Here is a 15,256-nt window from a genome sequence, read left to right as displayed (position 1 = left end):
AATCGCCTAAGGAATCTTTGAACGATTTCCTATAGCAATTATTGAAGGAACTTCTGAAGAAATCCCTGCAGGTATAACTAAAGAAATGCTTGAACAAATTCCTACACACCAGAATTTTTGAAATGCACTCAGCACGCCAAAAATCATCAAAAGAAATTGCTGAATTTCAGCAACATTTTTGCTGAATTTCAGCAAAACCAAAATATTTTGCAGTGTAAGAAATCTTTGAAAGGCTTTTAAGAAAAATCATTGAAAAAAGGAGGCATTGCAAAAAGAACGTTTGTAGAAATTTCTAAAATAGAGGATTCCTCTGGGAAATTGCTCCATTGTAGGAATTTCTCTCCATTAATCCACAAAACAATTTTTTTCAATCGATTTCATTTTTTATTCAAAATCTTCACTTTTCTTCACTATCAACCAGCTGTGGGGTAGCTCCAAAGGAATCGTTTTTGGAAATCTTTAAGAAACTTTTTATGGAATTCTTGGGAATATCACTGGATAAATTCCTTCAGAAATGCTAGAATTCCCGAGGCAAACGCTGGAGCAAATTTTGAAGGAATTTTTGGATGAATTAGTAAAGAAGTCCTTGTAGTAACTCCTAGATGTATCGTAAAATATATCCAAGAAAAAGTTCTTGCATTTCCCACTTGGAATCGTTGAAAATATTTCTTTGAAGCTTCGTGATGAAAATCCTGACGAATTCTTAGTATTATCACTAAAGAAATCTTTGAGGGTATCAATAGAAATATATCTGATGGAAGCCATGGAAGAATACCTAAAGGATTCATTAAAAGAATTCCAGTAGAATTTCTTTGAGGAATTTCTGTGATAATTCTTGAAAGAATGTTTACATTTTTTATTTGAATTTCTGAACCATTAAATGAAGGAATACTTGAATTCTCAAAAGCCTTATTGGAGGAATTTCTAAACCATTTCTTAGAAAAATACTTAAAGGATCCTCTGGTGGAATTCCTATAAAATTTCTTGGAGGAATTTGTGTAAGAATCTTTGAAAAAAAATCAGTACACAGAAAAAAAATCTGAATTTTAATTAAAGCTTTAATTGCAAATTAGCATAACGAAGGATAGTCTAATCATATTTCACACGTAAATTTCCAATAAAAATCATGCACACGGAATTGGATATGAAATTGAAGTAAAATTAAGCGTTCATAATCAATTTTAATTATGAAAGCCTTGTATTTTGAACTTGCATATGGAAGTTCTACTGGATCTCTCACGTTTTTACACGATGTTCATGTAAAACTAAGTTCCGATGCTTGCGTGGTCGCCGCTCCAGCAGATAGCCAGTCAGCCATGTTGCTTGTTTGCGTTTTGTTCCGTCTTTAATGTTATTAAGTTTTTAGTTACACAGCGCTGCAAATAAAATTGATTCTACCCAATAAGTCAATATCTGGGACAATCAACACATCGTTTATTCAAATCAACAAGGAAATAAGAGTGAAACAGAACATTTTGTGCAAATTAAATCGAGACGAACGAGGGAAGCGGTCTGCCTCCTCAACCAAGCTGATCATTTTCGGATGCATCACGGCTTTTGTATTTAAAATGGCTAGTATCCAAAAGACGACGATCGGCATCCTTTCGCTCAGAGATGGTGCAGAAAAAAGTAGCTGGCGAGCATTGGTTGCATTCAGCTGAGTGGCTAAAAGCTATTGTAATTAAAGGCTTGCGGACACCAACCAACAGAAGGTGCAAAAGTTAACCAATAAAAGTGAACAAGTTTGGCAAAGTGATATGTAAAGGAAATGTGTTAATTTTGTCATTTTGTGTGCAACAAATAAAATAAAGTTTACACTGATAATTCATGCTGTTTTTATGCTCAAAACCCCGATTTCCAATGATTCTTCTCCTGTCGACATCCGCTTTGTTTACCTGTTTCGTGACATGAAAAAGGCTATAGAAGACGGCCCGCTTTATTTTCTGCGACGCATGAAATTTACATGCAAAAACTAAACATGTAAAATTTAAGCCTCGTTTAATTTTGTGCGATTATTGGCATTCCCCGTATGTGCATTATATTTAGCATAAATTTACACGTTTTGTTTTATCTGTGTAGTAATTATAGAAATACATGAAAAAATCCTTGCATGGAAGAATCCCTGAAGGATTTGTGGTACAAAATTATTGGTGAAACTCCTGGAGAAATCATGTATGAAATTTCTAATGAAGCACTTGCAGAATTGCTTGATGAAATCATTTCAAGAAATTCTAAGAGAATTATTGAATAAATACTGAAGGAATCTTTGGAGAAATCGCAAGAAGATTTATTTGATTAACTACTAAATAAATCTTTAAAACTTCCTGAAGTAAGTTTGGGGTGATTCTCTTAAACAATTTTTGAATGAATTCCTTTAGAATTCCAAATAAAACCTCGGCAGAATTTCTAAGGCAATTCCTGGAAAAATTTCAAAAGTTATCCTCGGAAAAATCAATAGAGAAATAATAAAATAAATTAAAAAAGGAATTTTATATCTGATTGCTGAAACTTTCAAAGGAGTTTCTAACAAAATCATTGAAAAAATCTGAAATAATCTTTGGATAATTTTCAAGAGATTTGTTGGAAGAAATATCAAAGAAATCCTTTGAATTCTTGAAGCGATTCCTGAAAATTCCCCGATGGAAATCCTCTATGAATGATTAGCCTTGCAATAATCACTTAAAGGATGCTTCTAGGCATTCTAGAATTCCTGAAGAAAGTTGCAAACAGTCTTAGATGTCCCTGAAGGCATCATTGGAGAAACTTCTGATTAAAATATTTGTTTTTTTTTTTAAGATAAGGTGTTCCTTTACTAAGTATATACGCTCCCATTTCCATCCTACTCAAAACAAAGGAATGTTGCACTTTTTGTTTTATTTTTTTTGTTAACCCTCAAAGCTCCAGGACAAACTTTTTATTTTTAATCGGCCGATGCTCAGGATTTGTAAAATATAAATATAAGTGGTTTTCACTATGATCCATGGGAAGAGTTGTACTTCATGCAAGGGTAGTTGTCAAACCGGAAGTCCATACTTGAACCTGATTTTGCACCGGAAATCAGTGTTCCCTGGTGCTATGTTTGGTGATATGTTCTACAGCTGCCTTTTGGCTACTTTTTCAATAAATAGTTGTTTATTCTCGGTAAATCAATCAAAATGGAATCTAAATCTGGCCTTTAATTTTTTAGCGAAAGGTGCTTTTACAAATTGGAATCAATTTTGTAAATTGGGACAGAAACCGATAATCGCCTGAATGTATGCAATGATCTAATAATAACTCGTTGGCTAAAAATATGACCCGTGTTTGAATTTTAGGTGGAATAATCACATAAGTAATACTTTGAAAAGAAGGGCTCAAATATACTAAACAAATTCTTCATAAACACAAAACTTCTAAAATAATCTTTTCAGGTCCAAAATGATTATGATCACGAAATTGGGTCTTAGGGAGTCCTACCGGAAGTACACCTGGGATATCTGGGACCAAGTCACCGACGAACCGACGTGACAGTCGGTCGACCAGCGAAGCGAGCGATCGCTTCTGTCAAATCAGCGCAGACGCGAACCGTTTGCTATATGAACACACGGGGGTTTGATATCGAGCTAGCAAATCATCGCGAGCCATTATAGAGGTGGCGATAGTGTTAGCACAGACAAACAGACGTAACACTCTGATGATTCCCATCGTACACCGATTTAACGGTCTTTTTCAAAATTTGATAGTTGACCAACTGCCCAACCGTGGCGCTCGCATAGTTTTTGTTCGAGTTTGACGTTTGCTCACTACCGCCACCTAGTTGGTGGTCGGCCAAACATTGTCCCTTTAGCATTGGGCGAATATGTTTCCGTGACTATGATTTGAATCGAAAAATGTTCGAAGAGTTACGTCTGTTTGTCTGTGGTGTTAGGCTATTTTTCATCATGGCGTCGTGGACAACAAATTTGAATTTATTTGTTCTAGCTGTCACGTCGATTCGTTGGTGACCAAGTTGCAGATGCAACTCATGCTAGAAATCCAGCCTCAGCATTGTGTTCTTGCGTTGGCCTACCATTTCAAGCTGTTAAAGATTTCAGAATTATTATAAAATACCAGATTCATAGACGTATCGCCAAAACATTGCACCAGAGAACACTTATTTCCGGTGCAAAAACAGGCTCAAACATGGACTTCCGGTTTGACAACTACTCTTACATGAAGTACAACTCTTGCCATCGATCATAGTGAAAACCGCTTATTTTTATATTTTACAGATCCTAGGTATCAGACGATTAAAAATAAGAAGTTTGTCCTGGGGCTTTGAGGGTTAAAGAGTCTTTGCAGAATTTTTTCGAAGAAATCGTTGCAGTAATTCTTGAAAGATTCCTTGGTGAAATTTCTGAAGAAGTTCTTGGATTTATTAAATATAAATCTTTGAATGCTTGAGGAAATGTCAAGATAAATCCTAGGAGAAATCTCTGAAAGAGTTATGTGAGGTAATAGTTGAGAAATTCTTGAAGAATCTTTGGAGGAATACTTGATTTCTGTGGAAAACCCATTAAATGAATATTCGGAAGATCTTCCGAAAGAACCCGTGGGGGAATATTTAAAGAAATTCTAGAAGGACTTCTCTTCCTTTGGCTGAATTCCTATGTATTTTTTTTTTTGTAGGAATATCTGATCCCAAATGAATCATTGGAGAATTTTTGTAGTAATTCTTTCTGTAACACAGCGTAACAAAAATTAATTTTTGTCTGTCTCAAGAGCAAACTTGTGTGTCTCCGAAGGATTTTGGGCCACTGAGTCCGAATCCGGGCTCAGATTTGCTCTAACACGTCACAATTTTGAGCTATACCTCAATTTATAGGGCAAAATATGCGATTTTGGGCTTTTTTGACTGCAAGCCATTAAGCAAGGAAACATTTTTTTAAGCAATCAAAAGGTTAATTGGTCAATTAACATCTAAATTAACGACTCATTCAAAATATTTCGTTTTACCAAATCGAATTTGATAGTTTTAAACGATTTATGTTAGGTACGATCAGTCTTGTGCAGTATCACCATCATAACACAAAAAAGCCGCAACATCAACATTGCCCTTCTTCCTCCATCAACGCTACAGCCGACCGTCTCTATGATGCTATCGAACACATTCGAGACGAACGCATTGATACGGTGGCTGCCGCCGCCACGCTCTTTCTCTGCAAATCTCTTGAGTAGCCGAACGCTTCTTAACCGTCGTTCCGACGCAGAGCTATGTCGCTCACTGCTGGGTGACTCTCGCCTGAAAATGCCAGGATGAGGGTCAATTTGTTAAGTAGTATTGCATGGCGCAGAAAACACAAACATAGCACGCCCTATGAATAGAATGCGAAGCGTAGAACAAAAACTCGTTTCGGTGTTTCATCGTGTGGTTCGAAAACAAGAGACGATCGCTGCTGTTGGATGTGGTTGACTCTGCATTGAACGAGGGTTGGCTTGAATAGCTTTTGCGTGAATCGATTGTTTTGATGGACTGCGTTTGTCGTATGAAGTGATGGTTAGAGCGAGTGTCATTCGACATTGACCATCCTGAAACTGCACAACCCTGGGTACGATATTTCTCATACAAGTCACCCTCCAAAAGTTGCATGCAAGTTTTCATACTAACAAAAAATGCTTAAATCTATTAAATTTGATTAGGTAAAACGAAATATTTTGCATGAGTCGTTAATTTAGATGTTAATTGACCAACTAACCTTTTGATTGCTTAAAAAAATATTTCCAAGCTTAATGGCTTGCAGTCAAAAAAGCCCAAAATCGCATATTTTGCCCTATAAATTGAGGTATAGCTCAAAGTTGTGACGTGTTAGAGCAAATCTGAGCCCGGATTCGGATTCAGCGGCCCAAAATCCTTCGGAGACACATAAGTTTGCTCTTGAGACAAAAAAATGTTGCGCTGTGTAATTTCTTAAGAACTCTTTGCATGATCTTCTATATGAGTCCTCAGGGATCATCCAAAGAGTTCTTAAGAATCCTTGGTGGGCATCCTGAGCAACTTTTTCGAGAAATACTTGATGAAGCCTTTGCAAGAATCTTTTGAAGTACTCTGAAGTACTTTTGAAAACATCCTCGTACAAAACACTGTTAGAATTCCCGAAGGAGTGCTTAGAGAAATACTGAATGATATACTTCCATTAATACCTATCTTAAAAGATTCTTGAAGACAAATTATTCTTAAAGAAAACGATAAAGCAATATTTGAAGGGGTTGCGAAAGCAATTTCTAAATAAATTGTTAAAGTATTTTTCAACACAAGTCTTGGAACGCAGGGTATCCTTGCAGAAATTCACGAAGAAATTTATAAAGGAATAAAGAAAATAGTTTTTAACCTTTTATTAGTCAGTTGGCCAGCACCGTACGTTTTCAATGATAAATAGCCTCATTTGTTAGGCATTAAACTGTAACCCAAGTAACAATGATAGCTGAAAATCAGCTTATTCAGCTAAAATTAAAAAAAAAAATCAAGCTTAAGAGTGGTTTATTTAGTCGTTGTACAGCAATAATGTTTATTATGAACAGCAACTAAACAATATTTGCTTGATACTTCAGCAGAAATATTCATGAAACTAATGCATTTGCATCGATTTTTAGCTATTTTAAAAACCGGTTCGTAAAACGGAAGTAGAGTAAAAAGGCCATCTGCCATAGGGTAAAATGCCACTTTATGAAAACATTCAAAAATTACGTCCATCCCGAAAACTCCGTATTTCCTTTCCCCCCTCTGTCCCACTCTTTCGTATCATCAATACATACATGGACTCCCTTTTCTCTAAACGATGGTTGTCATATTTGAATGACCACTAACATAAATAGCGCAGGCATCAATAACCATGGTTGCATGCTCCTCCATGTTTCTCAATCTCCTTGGAAACACTTGACTGTTAACCAGAAAACCTTCATTGCAAGCAAGAAACACCGGAAGTAGCCAATTTTCACTTTCAATTGCTGGCTTCTGGAAGGATGTTTTATGCAAACATATTTTGACACCATTCACATTCAGGAATGATTTTATAAGTTGGGCCATCTTGACGCATTCTGAACTTTGTTCCCCTATTTGCTCCGACGATCGCTTGATTAGCCCTGTCAAGAAGGCTGTTGATATAATATAGGTCGGTATTACCTACGTCAGCTCTCACAATCTTTGACTTTAAATCGTCAGTCCTCATACTGCTGCTGCCAGTGAGCATGCCAACAATCTACACTACACGGAGGAGTTGAAGATTGCAGCTGATGAATTGTCCACCTATAACAAATCAATGAAAATTATAAAGGCCCCAGGTTTCGATAACGTATCAAACTTAGAGCTCAAGAATTTGAGCCTCCAGTTCTTTCAACATCTGTCACTGATTTTAGTGTGCGGTAGTTCGGTAGCAGCAAAGTTTTGCGCGCTCGCTTTGCTAGATTTTTGCGATTTTCTTTCCCCTTCTCTCTGCGGGGCTCCGACGACGGGACGCCAAGCAGTCAGTAGTGTGCGGTAGTTCGGTAGCAGCAAAGTTTTGCGCGCTCGCTTTGCTAGATTTTTGCGATTTTCTTTCCCCTTCTCTCTGCGGGGCTCCGACGACGGGACGCCAAGCAGTCAGTAGTGTGCGGTAGTTCGGTAGCAGCAAAGTTTTGCGCGCTCGCTTTGCTAGATTTTTGCGATTTTCTTTCCCCTTCTCTCTGCGGGGCTCCGACGACGGGACGCCAAGCAGTCAGTAGTGTGCGGTAGTTCGGCAGCAGCAAAGTTTCGCGCGCTCGCTTTGCTAGATTTTTGCAATTTTATTTTCTCTGCGGGGCTCCGACGACGGTACGCCAAGCAGTCAGTAGTGTGCGGTAGTTCGGTAGCAGCAAAGTTTTGCGCGCTCGCTTTGCTAGATTTTTGCGATTTTCTTTCCCCTTCTCTCTGCGGGGCTCCGACGACGGGACGCCAAGCAGTCAGTAGTGTGCGGTAGTTCGGTAGCAGCAAAGTTTTGCGCGCTCGCTTTGCTAGATTTTTGCGATTTTCTTTCCCCTTCTCTCTGCGGGGCTCCGACGACGGGACGAGTGTGTGCGCGCCGTGGTTCGAGTCGGTTCCGAATTTTTCGCTTCCCTTCGGCGCTAGTTTCCAATACACTTTTAGTTGATAATAAATATTTTCTTTCATTTTTGCATTTACACAAAAGAGTGAAAAATGTTACTTCGGGTTCGCCGGTCGAGAAAAAAATCCGGGCGCCGACAAGTGAGTCGCGTTCAGTGTATTTCTGTGTGGAATAGACTAAAGGTTTCTGCTCCCTAGTGGAGTGAAGACGCGCGATAGAATTTTCTTTTTGGCTAGTTCTTGCGTCGAAAAATGGTCGGTTGTTAACGGCGGTTTGTGTATATTGATTCATTGTCAAATCATATCACCAACCATAGGTGACTCCCGGACTGACAATGTACCTTACCCTACTAACAAAAAAATCCTTCCTGAGACAAACGTGGAGATGCAGCGATTCGCGGTCTTTTTAACAACGTTTGTCTTACTAACATTCCCTTCCATCCTCGATGACCGTAAGGACGTGGCCGGCGCCGTTATTGACCTTATTAAAGTTGAGAGCTCTCGACCTGTGTACATTGAGAATAGTAAGCTAGTCCCAAGCCCTATTCATTGGTTCCTTGTGCAATTTCGATTGCTCTGGTCAATCACGGAGTAGCAACTACGAATTGTGCGGTCATCTATGCTCATGCTCATGCTCATGCTCATCTGTCACTGATTTTAATCAGTGCCTTTCCCTCGTTGTAGTAGTTAGCTAAAGTCATCCCCATCCAAAAAACCTGGGAAAGATCCTTCATCACTCAACATCATCCAACCCCACTGCTCATCCATCAGCTGTCCTGAGTAACAAATGTTCTCAGACGGAAAAAGTCCGTCTCAAAATCATCTGCTATAGCATTAGGTATTAGACGTTGAAAAAGAATTCGACAATGTATGGCATGACGGACTGATGTACAATCTGCAGCCATAGAATCGTCCTAGCATCCTTACCTTATAAAGATCATTCAAAATTATTTATCAAATAAGACATTTTTCTTCTTTCTTCTGTTCAGTTGTGTTTTTCTTTAAGGCACCAACCTTTAAGGCATGTCCAACCTGTTTCTATTTATATTCCGTGGAGATTACAATACATGCTCTATTTTAACGACTGTTTTATCGATTGTTTATGATTATTTTGGTGTTAATCCACAGACTTTATAATTCATTTGAATCTCCGAAGTCTACATTTTTTGTTTTAAAGACCGTATACTGTAACCCACTCACCCCTGGAGGGGGTGGGAGTTAAACCCATGGTCTTATGATTCATAGTCAGATGCCTAAGTACATGAAGCACTTGTCATGGATAAAATCATGTTTAGCCATAGAATGAAAGAATCCCCAAGGTAAGAAGAAGGGGTGTTAGAATAGGAGAAGAAAAAAAAGCTTTAAGATTTTGGTGGAAATTGATATTTAATCAAGCTTAACTGCTTTTTTGCTACTCTGTTTTTGGAACACAGAATTGAAACCAAATTTTATGACTTTGTATCCGATAACTATCACGAGCAAATATAATGCATACACATCCAAAAGGTTCGACCCTATTGTTCCCAACTCCAATGTAGGCGATTTCATGTGATTTAGGTCAGGATTTCGAATTACGTATTCAATCCACCATATCGCCCGATTCAGAGGTTTCTCGGGTTGATCCTGCAGGAATTTAGATCGGCGCATCATATTCTCCTTATATTTAGGGGTTTCCAGCACTTTCAAAACTGTGTTGCGAATTTTTTCAACCGACAGTGTTTGGAAATCGAGAGCTTCCGCCACTCCGGCACTTACCGAACGGTGACAGTTCTGTGAATAAATAAGGTTTCACATTTAACAAAACCTGGTTGATCTACAAACCTATTCTCATACATACCCTGATCTGATCCATGAAAAATGGCATTCCGATTAGTGGAACACCGAACCAAGAAGCTTCTTGAGTACTCAATCCTCCAGAATGAGTCAAAAATGCTTTTACGTTCGGATGAGCGAGTATACTGTTCTGTGGCATCCACTTTTTGATGATGACATTTGGTGGCAAATCTAGTTTGAGATCTGACTCAAATTTCCACAGAAAGTGATAATGTGGCATCTGTCGGAACGCCTCGATGAACATCCGCTGACGATGTTCGCCTATTTTATCACTTCGAACGTTGGACCCCAGTGAAAACAGGACGGCTCCTTTCTTGCTACTACGGATGAATTTCTCGAGGTCTTCTGGCAGCGGAGCCGGTTCTTTGATGTGAGCTCCACCAATAGTGATCACATTTGGGGGTAGAGGTTCCAACGCATCCATGGCCGGATGGGTGTTGACTAGCATGATCTGGGTACGCGTTTCCAAATCGCCTAGGTATGGCATATCTGAGTAGTTGAAGTATGTTCGAACCATTCGATCTACGTTTGGCATAATGTAGAAGTTTCGATACCTGTGAATTGAAGTTATATTTAGATAATAGTCTGGATTCACAAAGAACGATGTGCTGTCAAAAGAGTTTTTAGAAAAATAGGTCTTCTGCATAATCGTTTCAAATAGTACGGTAATATACATGAACATGAAGGTAGTCTTGTCTAAGGACAGTTGAAGAGACCAGTTGGAAGTTAAACCCGAGCAGAAGGGAATAACAAAAGCATAAGGAGCTGTGTTATTTGGGCAAAATAACTGAATAATAAAATTGATTATTTTTAAGTTATTACCATAACATATTGTGTTATAAACTTGTCTGTCATAAGCGGCAAAATAACAAATTCCATAACAAAAAAATGTTCCTGGAAAACCATTTCAATAACTTGTTTTGTTAGTGTCAATAATAACTTTATAACAGTGAATTCGGAAAATATTTCAATAACAAATTTTGATATTAATATGTTATTGATAATAATCGGAGAGCAGAATTTGCTATGATATCAAACTCGTTACTAGATAAGTTATAAAACTTATTATATAAAATTATTCGCTTTGTCTCACAAACCCGCCAATAACATGAGGTTCATCACTCTGACGTAAGAAATATTTTCAAATGATCAAATACTGTATTCAGCATTTAATCCATTCTAAGAGATTTGAAGTCGCAAGATAATCGAACTTTAGTTATTTCTATATTATCAAATACGACGAGCTTCGATTTCCACCTGTAATTTATATACTGTTATACATACTTTAATTGTTTTCGGAGCACGTGTGACCTTTGTTTTTTTTTCAGCATAGAAACTGAAGAATTTTTAGAATGCTCAACAGTTTTGCAGCAAATTTTTGGGATATTGGAAATATTGTACAGATCATTACAATTTTCCTGGAAAGATTGTTTTAATTCCTCCGATTTTTCCCTGGATTCAAAAGTTATGTCGAATATTCCTCCTGGATTCTACAAGAATTCCTCCAAAAATTTTGCTATAATTTCTCCTGAACTTCCTCTGATGATTCCTACAGGACTTTCACCAGAAATTTATGCAATATTTTTTTTTCAAAATTCCTCCATTTATTTCTCTAAGGACTCCATCAAAAACTCCTTTTATGTTTATCAAATGACTTAGTCATAAATTTCTTCAAAAAATTTGTCGACAGAATTGGTCATAAACTTTTTCATAAATGACTCCAAAAATCTTAAAGAAATTTCTCCGAGAGTTCTTTGATGAAATCTTTCATGGATTTTAAAAAAGACTCCTTTAGAAATTCTTCCAGAATCCTGCATAGAATCCCTTCAAGGGTTTCTTTGGAACTTCCTGTGATCATTAGTTCTAAAGTTCATCTTAAGATTTCTCTGAAAGTTTCTTTGGGGAATTCACCATGAGTTTTTCCAAAGGATTCTCCAGGAGTTTTTTAAAAGATTCTGCCAAGAATCCTAATAATTGCTCAGAAGAATTAACTTCGCAATTTCTAAGAAAATTGCGCCTGTAGTTCTCTTGAAGACTTCTCCAGGGATTTATCAAAAGGTTCCTCCAGAACTTCCAAGTGCTTAACCAAAAGTTATTTAAGGAATTCTTAAAAGGAGTCGTTCAGGAATTTCCTTTTTAACTTAATACATTAATGGAACAACACTGAGGGACAGGTCATGATTGTCGAACTGTTGCTGTGATTTCAAAACTAGTTACTGTTGTGCTATATTACCAAGTTTCGGTAAAATTTTATCGTTTATCTGTCAAACTTGAACGAAGTTTGGTAAAAGTTGCTATCTTTACCGATTTATTTCTGTAAAATAAACTTAACGGTTGAGATTTCGGTAAAACATTACCGAAGTCGGTGATTTTGATTTTGGAATGGTATTGAATCAAATTCAAAAATTGACCCCGGAACCGGTTCCCCGGAACATCCGTAAAACGGGTTCCAAGGCACGTAGTGACCGGGATGGACTTCTAGACATATTTTTCTATCATTCTGGTGCACTTAGGTCTGAAAACTGAACGGTTCTCATAACGAAAATTTACTTTTTCCAAAATGGCCAAAACGAATGACCCATTTTGATTCCGGAATAACTCCGGAACCAGGTGGCCATTACAACAATCCCTAGCAAATCCTTAAATTAGAAGGATATCCGCTTATTGTGTCAAAATTTGGTCGAAAAATATTGAAAAACAAAAAAGTTATAACGAAAAAAGTATTTTTTTGCACTCTCGTTAGGGGGGGGGGGGGGGGGGGTTGGGGGTTGGTAACGGAAGGGTTAATAATAACAAAACAAGATATAAAAACACGTTATGTGATTACGTAGTTATTAACTTGCTATTCTCCTCTGCTCGGGAAAGTCAAGAAAAGTTATCAAGTTTAAAAAGACGAAAGCCATAGTGGAAAGATTAGCAGGAAAAGTGGAAGAAGTAGTGGAGAAGAAGTGGAAAGTGGACATCAGGACCCCGCCGTTTTTGGTACAGCGTACAGAATCCATTGAATTTCTATTACCATGCCTACGTCGTCCTACTGCCCACTTCCGAGCTAATTCCAGCATCGTTGTTTGCCGAAAACCGATCCGCCAATATCGGTAGTCTAGGACGCGTAGGAAGATCCCAAAAAGCTGCAGCCCAGAATCCCTAGAGCCGTGCGGAAGGATAAAGTGGCTAGTCGTAACCAAGTTGCGAAGAACCACCGGAGAACAACGGCGGGCATTAACAAACTGGGAGGATGGTGTTAGCAGAGCAGTAACAGCAAGCTAGAGACTGAAGTTTTATCGTTCAAAACTAACGTTTTTGAAATGCGCATGAAGAATGCAGTGAATCCATTTTGAATCTTAGTGGAACTTGTCTATATAAATAGTAATATTCCTTCTCTTGATAGATGACAAATTCGTAAATAGCAGTAATTTTATCAGTGACAGTAATATATAGTATTAGCGATAGCAAAACTACTTACGCCGAGCTGAGCAGACACAGCAACGTATTGTACGCACGTTGCCCCAGATTCATCTTCGTGTCGTAGTTGAGCGCAAAGTACGGAGTGTAGGCAAAATGTTTATGACCTCCCACGACATCTACCGAGTAGGGAGGATTGTTGAACGGTGTGAGAGATAGTAGCGGTGGGTAGTTGAACTTGTGTAAGAGTGGTAACAGGCACGGGCCACAGCCGTAGTCATAAATTACCAAGTCGAATTTGAACTGATCTGGATAGGACATAATCTCATTCAAACCCTTTGACTTAAGAATAGCTAAAATATGGGATAAAAGTTGATCATTATCTTTCTGTTTAGATTATTCGTAGGTATCACTTACCATCACAAATACTAGTGTAAAAATCGAGAAACGAGAACACCGTCCTGAAAGCGGATTCTTTGGACATCTCTACGTAATCAACTCCTTGGTCTTCAAAAAGTGCGGGATACACATACTCCATGTGAATGTACGACAGATTTTGTTTCGATTTGTCGCTGTCCATTGTGATAGTAGTTAGATTATGCCCTCTCTCTACCAGCGCTTCCATCCAGACGCGATTCCTACGGTTAAAAAGATTATTTCCCGTGGGATAATGGGCGACAACTTGAACTTATCTCACCAAATGTGATGGCTCGGGCTCGGAACAGTCAGAATGCAGAGAATGTTAGCACTGTTAACGGTTTTCACCGTGACCGCGGCCGAGACGATAAGTAGAAACACATTTCTTAGCTCCATCTCTAGAGGGGTATGATAGACGCTGTAATAAGCTCCTTCTGCGAGAAGCGTTTGGTGTGGACTGCCCTAGACTGCACAGTCACTTAACTTACAATTAGTATCAGCTTGAACAGAGCACTTCTGTATATGCAATCACTAGAACTGGTTGAAGGGCTGATTCAAACACGAATTACTTGCATGAAGTGTACGGCATTATTTGCTATCACCTGAATCCAATAGTTAGACCAGAGGCTGTGATGCATATATTGGTATGTATATATTAAACAAATATCAGTATATTTCACACTTCAATAAAGAGACAACAATAGTTTCACAATTAACTCTCGGTAACTCGATATTTTCTATAATTTGATAGACTTTTTGCAGCCTTCATGTTTTAATTCGTCAAGTTCTCCCTAAATCGATATTCCAATAACTCGATGCGTCTTTTCGTTGATGTTAGGGAAATTCGGGGCATAATGAACACCCGGGCGAAATAGACACCTCTGTTTTTAGTCGAAACCGTTGAATTTCACGGTAACATTTTAATGCAGGAGTGTAAAGGTACAAGTCATCCCTTTTTCAATGGTACCATGTGTATCCCTTCAAAATAATTAAAATAAAATTATGTTTCGCATGGTGGACTTTTTATAATTTTGAAGTAGCGGAAAACCTAGAGGAAAGAATTCAAAATTTATAAGTGTAGAATTAGCATTTAAGTTAAAATACACGTTAATTTAAACAAAAAAAAGAAATCAAAATTTACGATTTTTTGGAGGAATTTATGAGGCAATTCTTAAAAAAGTTTTCTAGGAAATTCTATCATATATTTCAATCTTCAGTGAACAGGGAACAATTTCGGAAGGAATCAGTGGAAGATTATCTAAACGATATGAGAGATTTCTTTTATCTAGATGGATCTATAGAAGACTTTCTGAAGAAAGCTTTAGGCAAATTTCTAAAAAAATCTACAGACGATTTTCTAAAAAATATCTGGAAGAATTTTTGTAGGATTTCTCAGAGACATTTCTTAAGGAATCCCTAGAGGGATTTCTAAAAGAATCTCTGCTGTTGTTTCTATAAAAATCCATGGAGGAATTACTGAGCAAATTTCAATAGATTTTCAATACAGTTTCTAAGTAATCCTTTTGCAGG

General features: G+C 37.8%; 1 protein-coding gene across 1 annotated transcript; it reads right to left on the bottom strand.

Moving 5' to 3' along the window:
• Positions 1-9,441: 9,441 nt before the first annotated feature.
• Positions 9,442-14,305, bottom strand: LOC109410290 (UDP-glucosyltransferase 2-like). The gene is made up of 5 exons (XM_019683835.3): positions 14,007-14,305; positions 13,727-13,947; positions 13,371-13,662; positions 9,912-10,461; positions 9,442-9,844 (listed from the first exon to the last, which is right to left on the bottom strand). Exons 1-5 carry the CDS (start codon positions 14,120-14,122, stop codon positions 9,461-9,463), a joined length of 1,563 nt encoding a protein of 520 aa, XP_019539380.3. The 5' UTR covers positions 14,123-14,305; the 3' UTR covers positions 9,442-9,460.
• Between the last annotated feature and the right edge of the window lie 951 nt (positions 14,306-15,256).

This window comes from Aedes albopictus, chromosome 2, assembly GCF_035046485.1.
Source record: "Aedes albopictus strain Foshan chromosome 2, AalbF5, whole genome shotgun sequence".
NCBI lineage: Eukaryota > Metazoa > Arthropoda > Insecta > Diptera > Culicidae > Aedes > Aedes albopictus.
The sequence above is the reverse complement of the archived record's forward strand: the minus strand, read 5'-3'. Positions and strand labels throughout refer to the sequence as shown.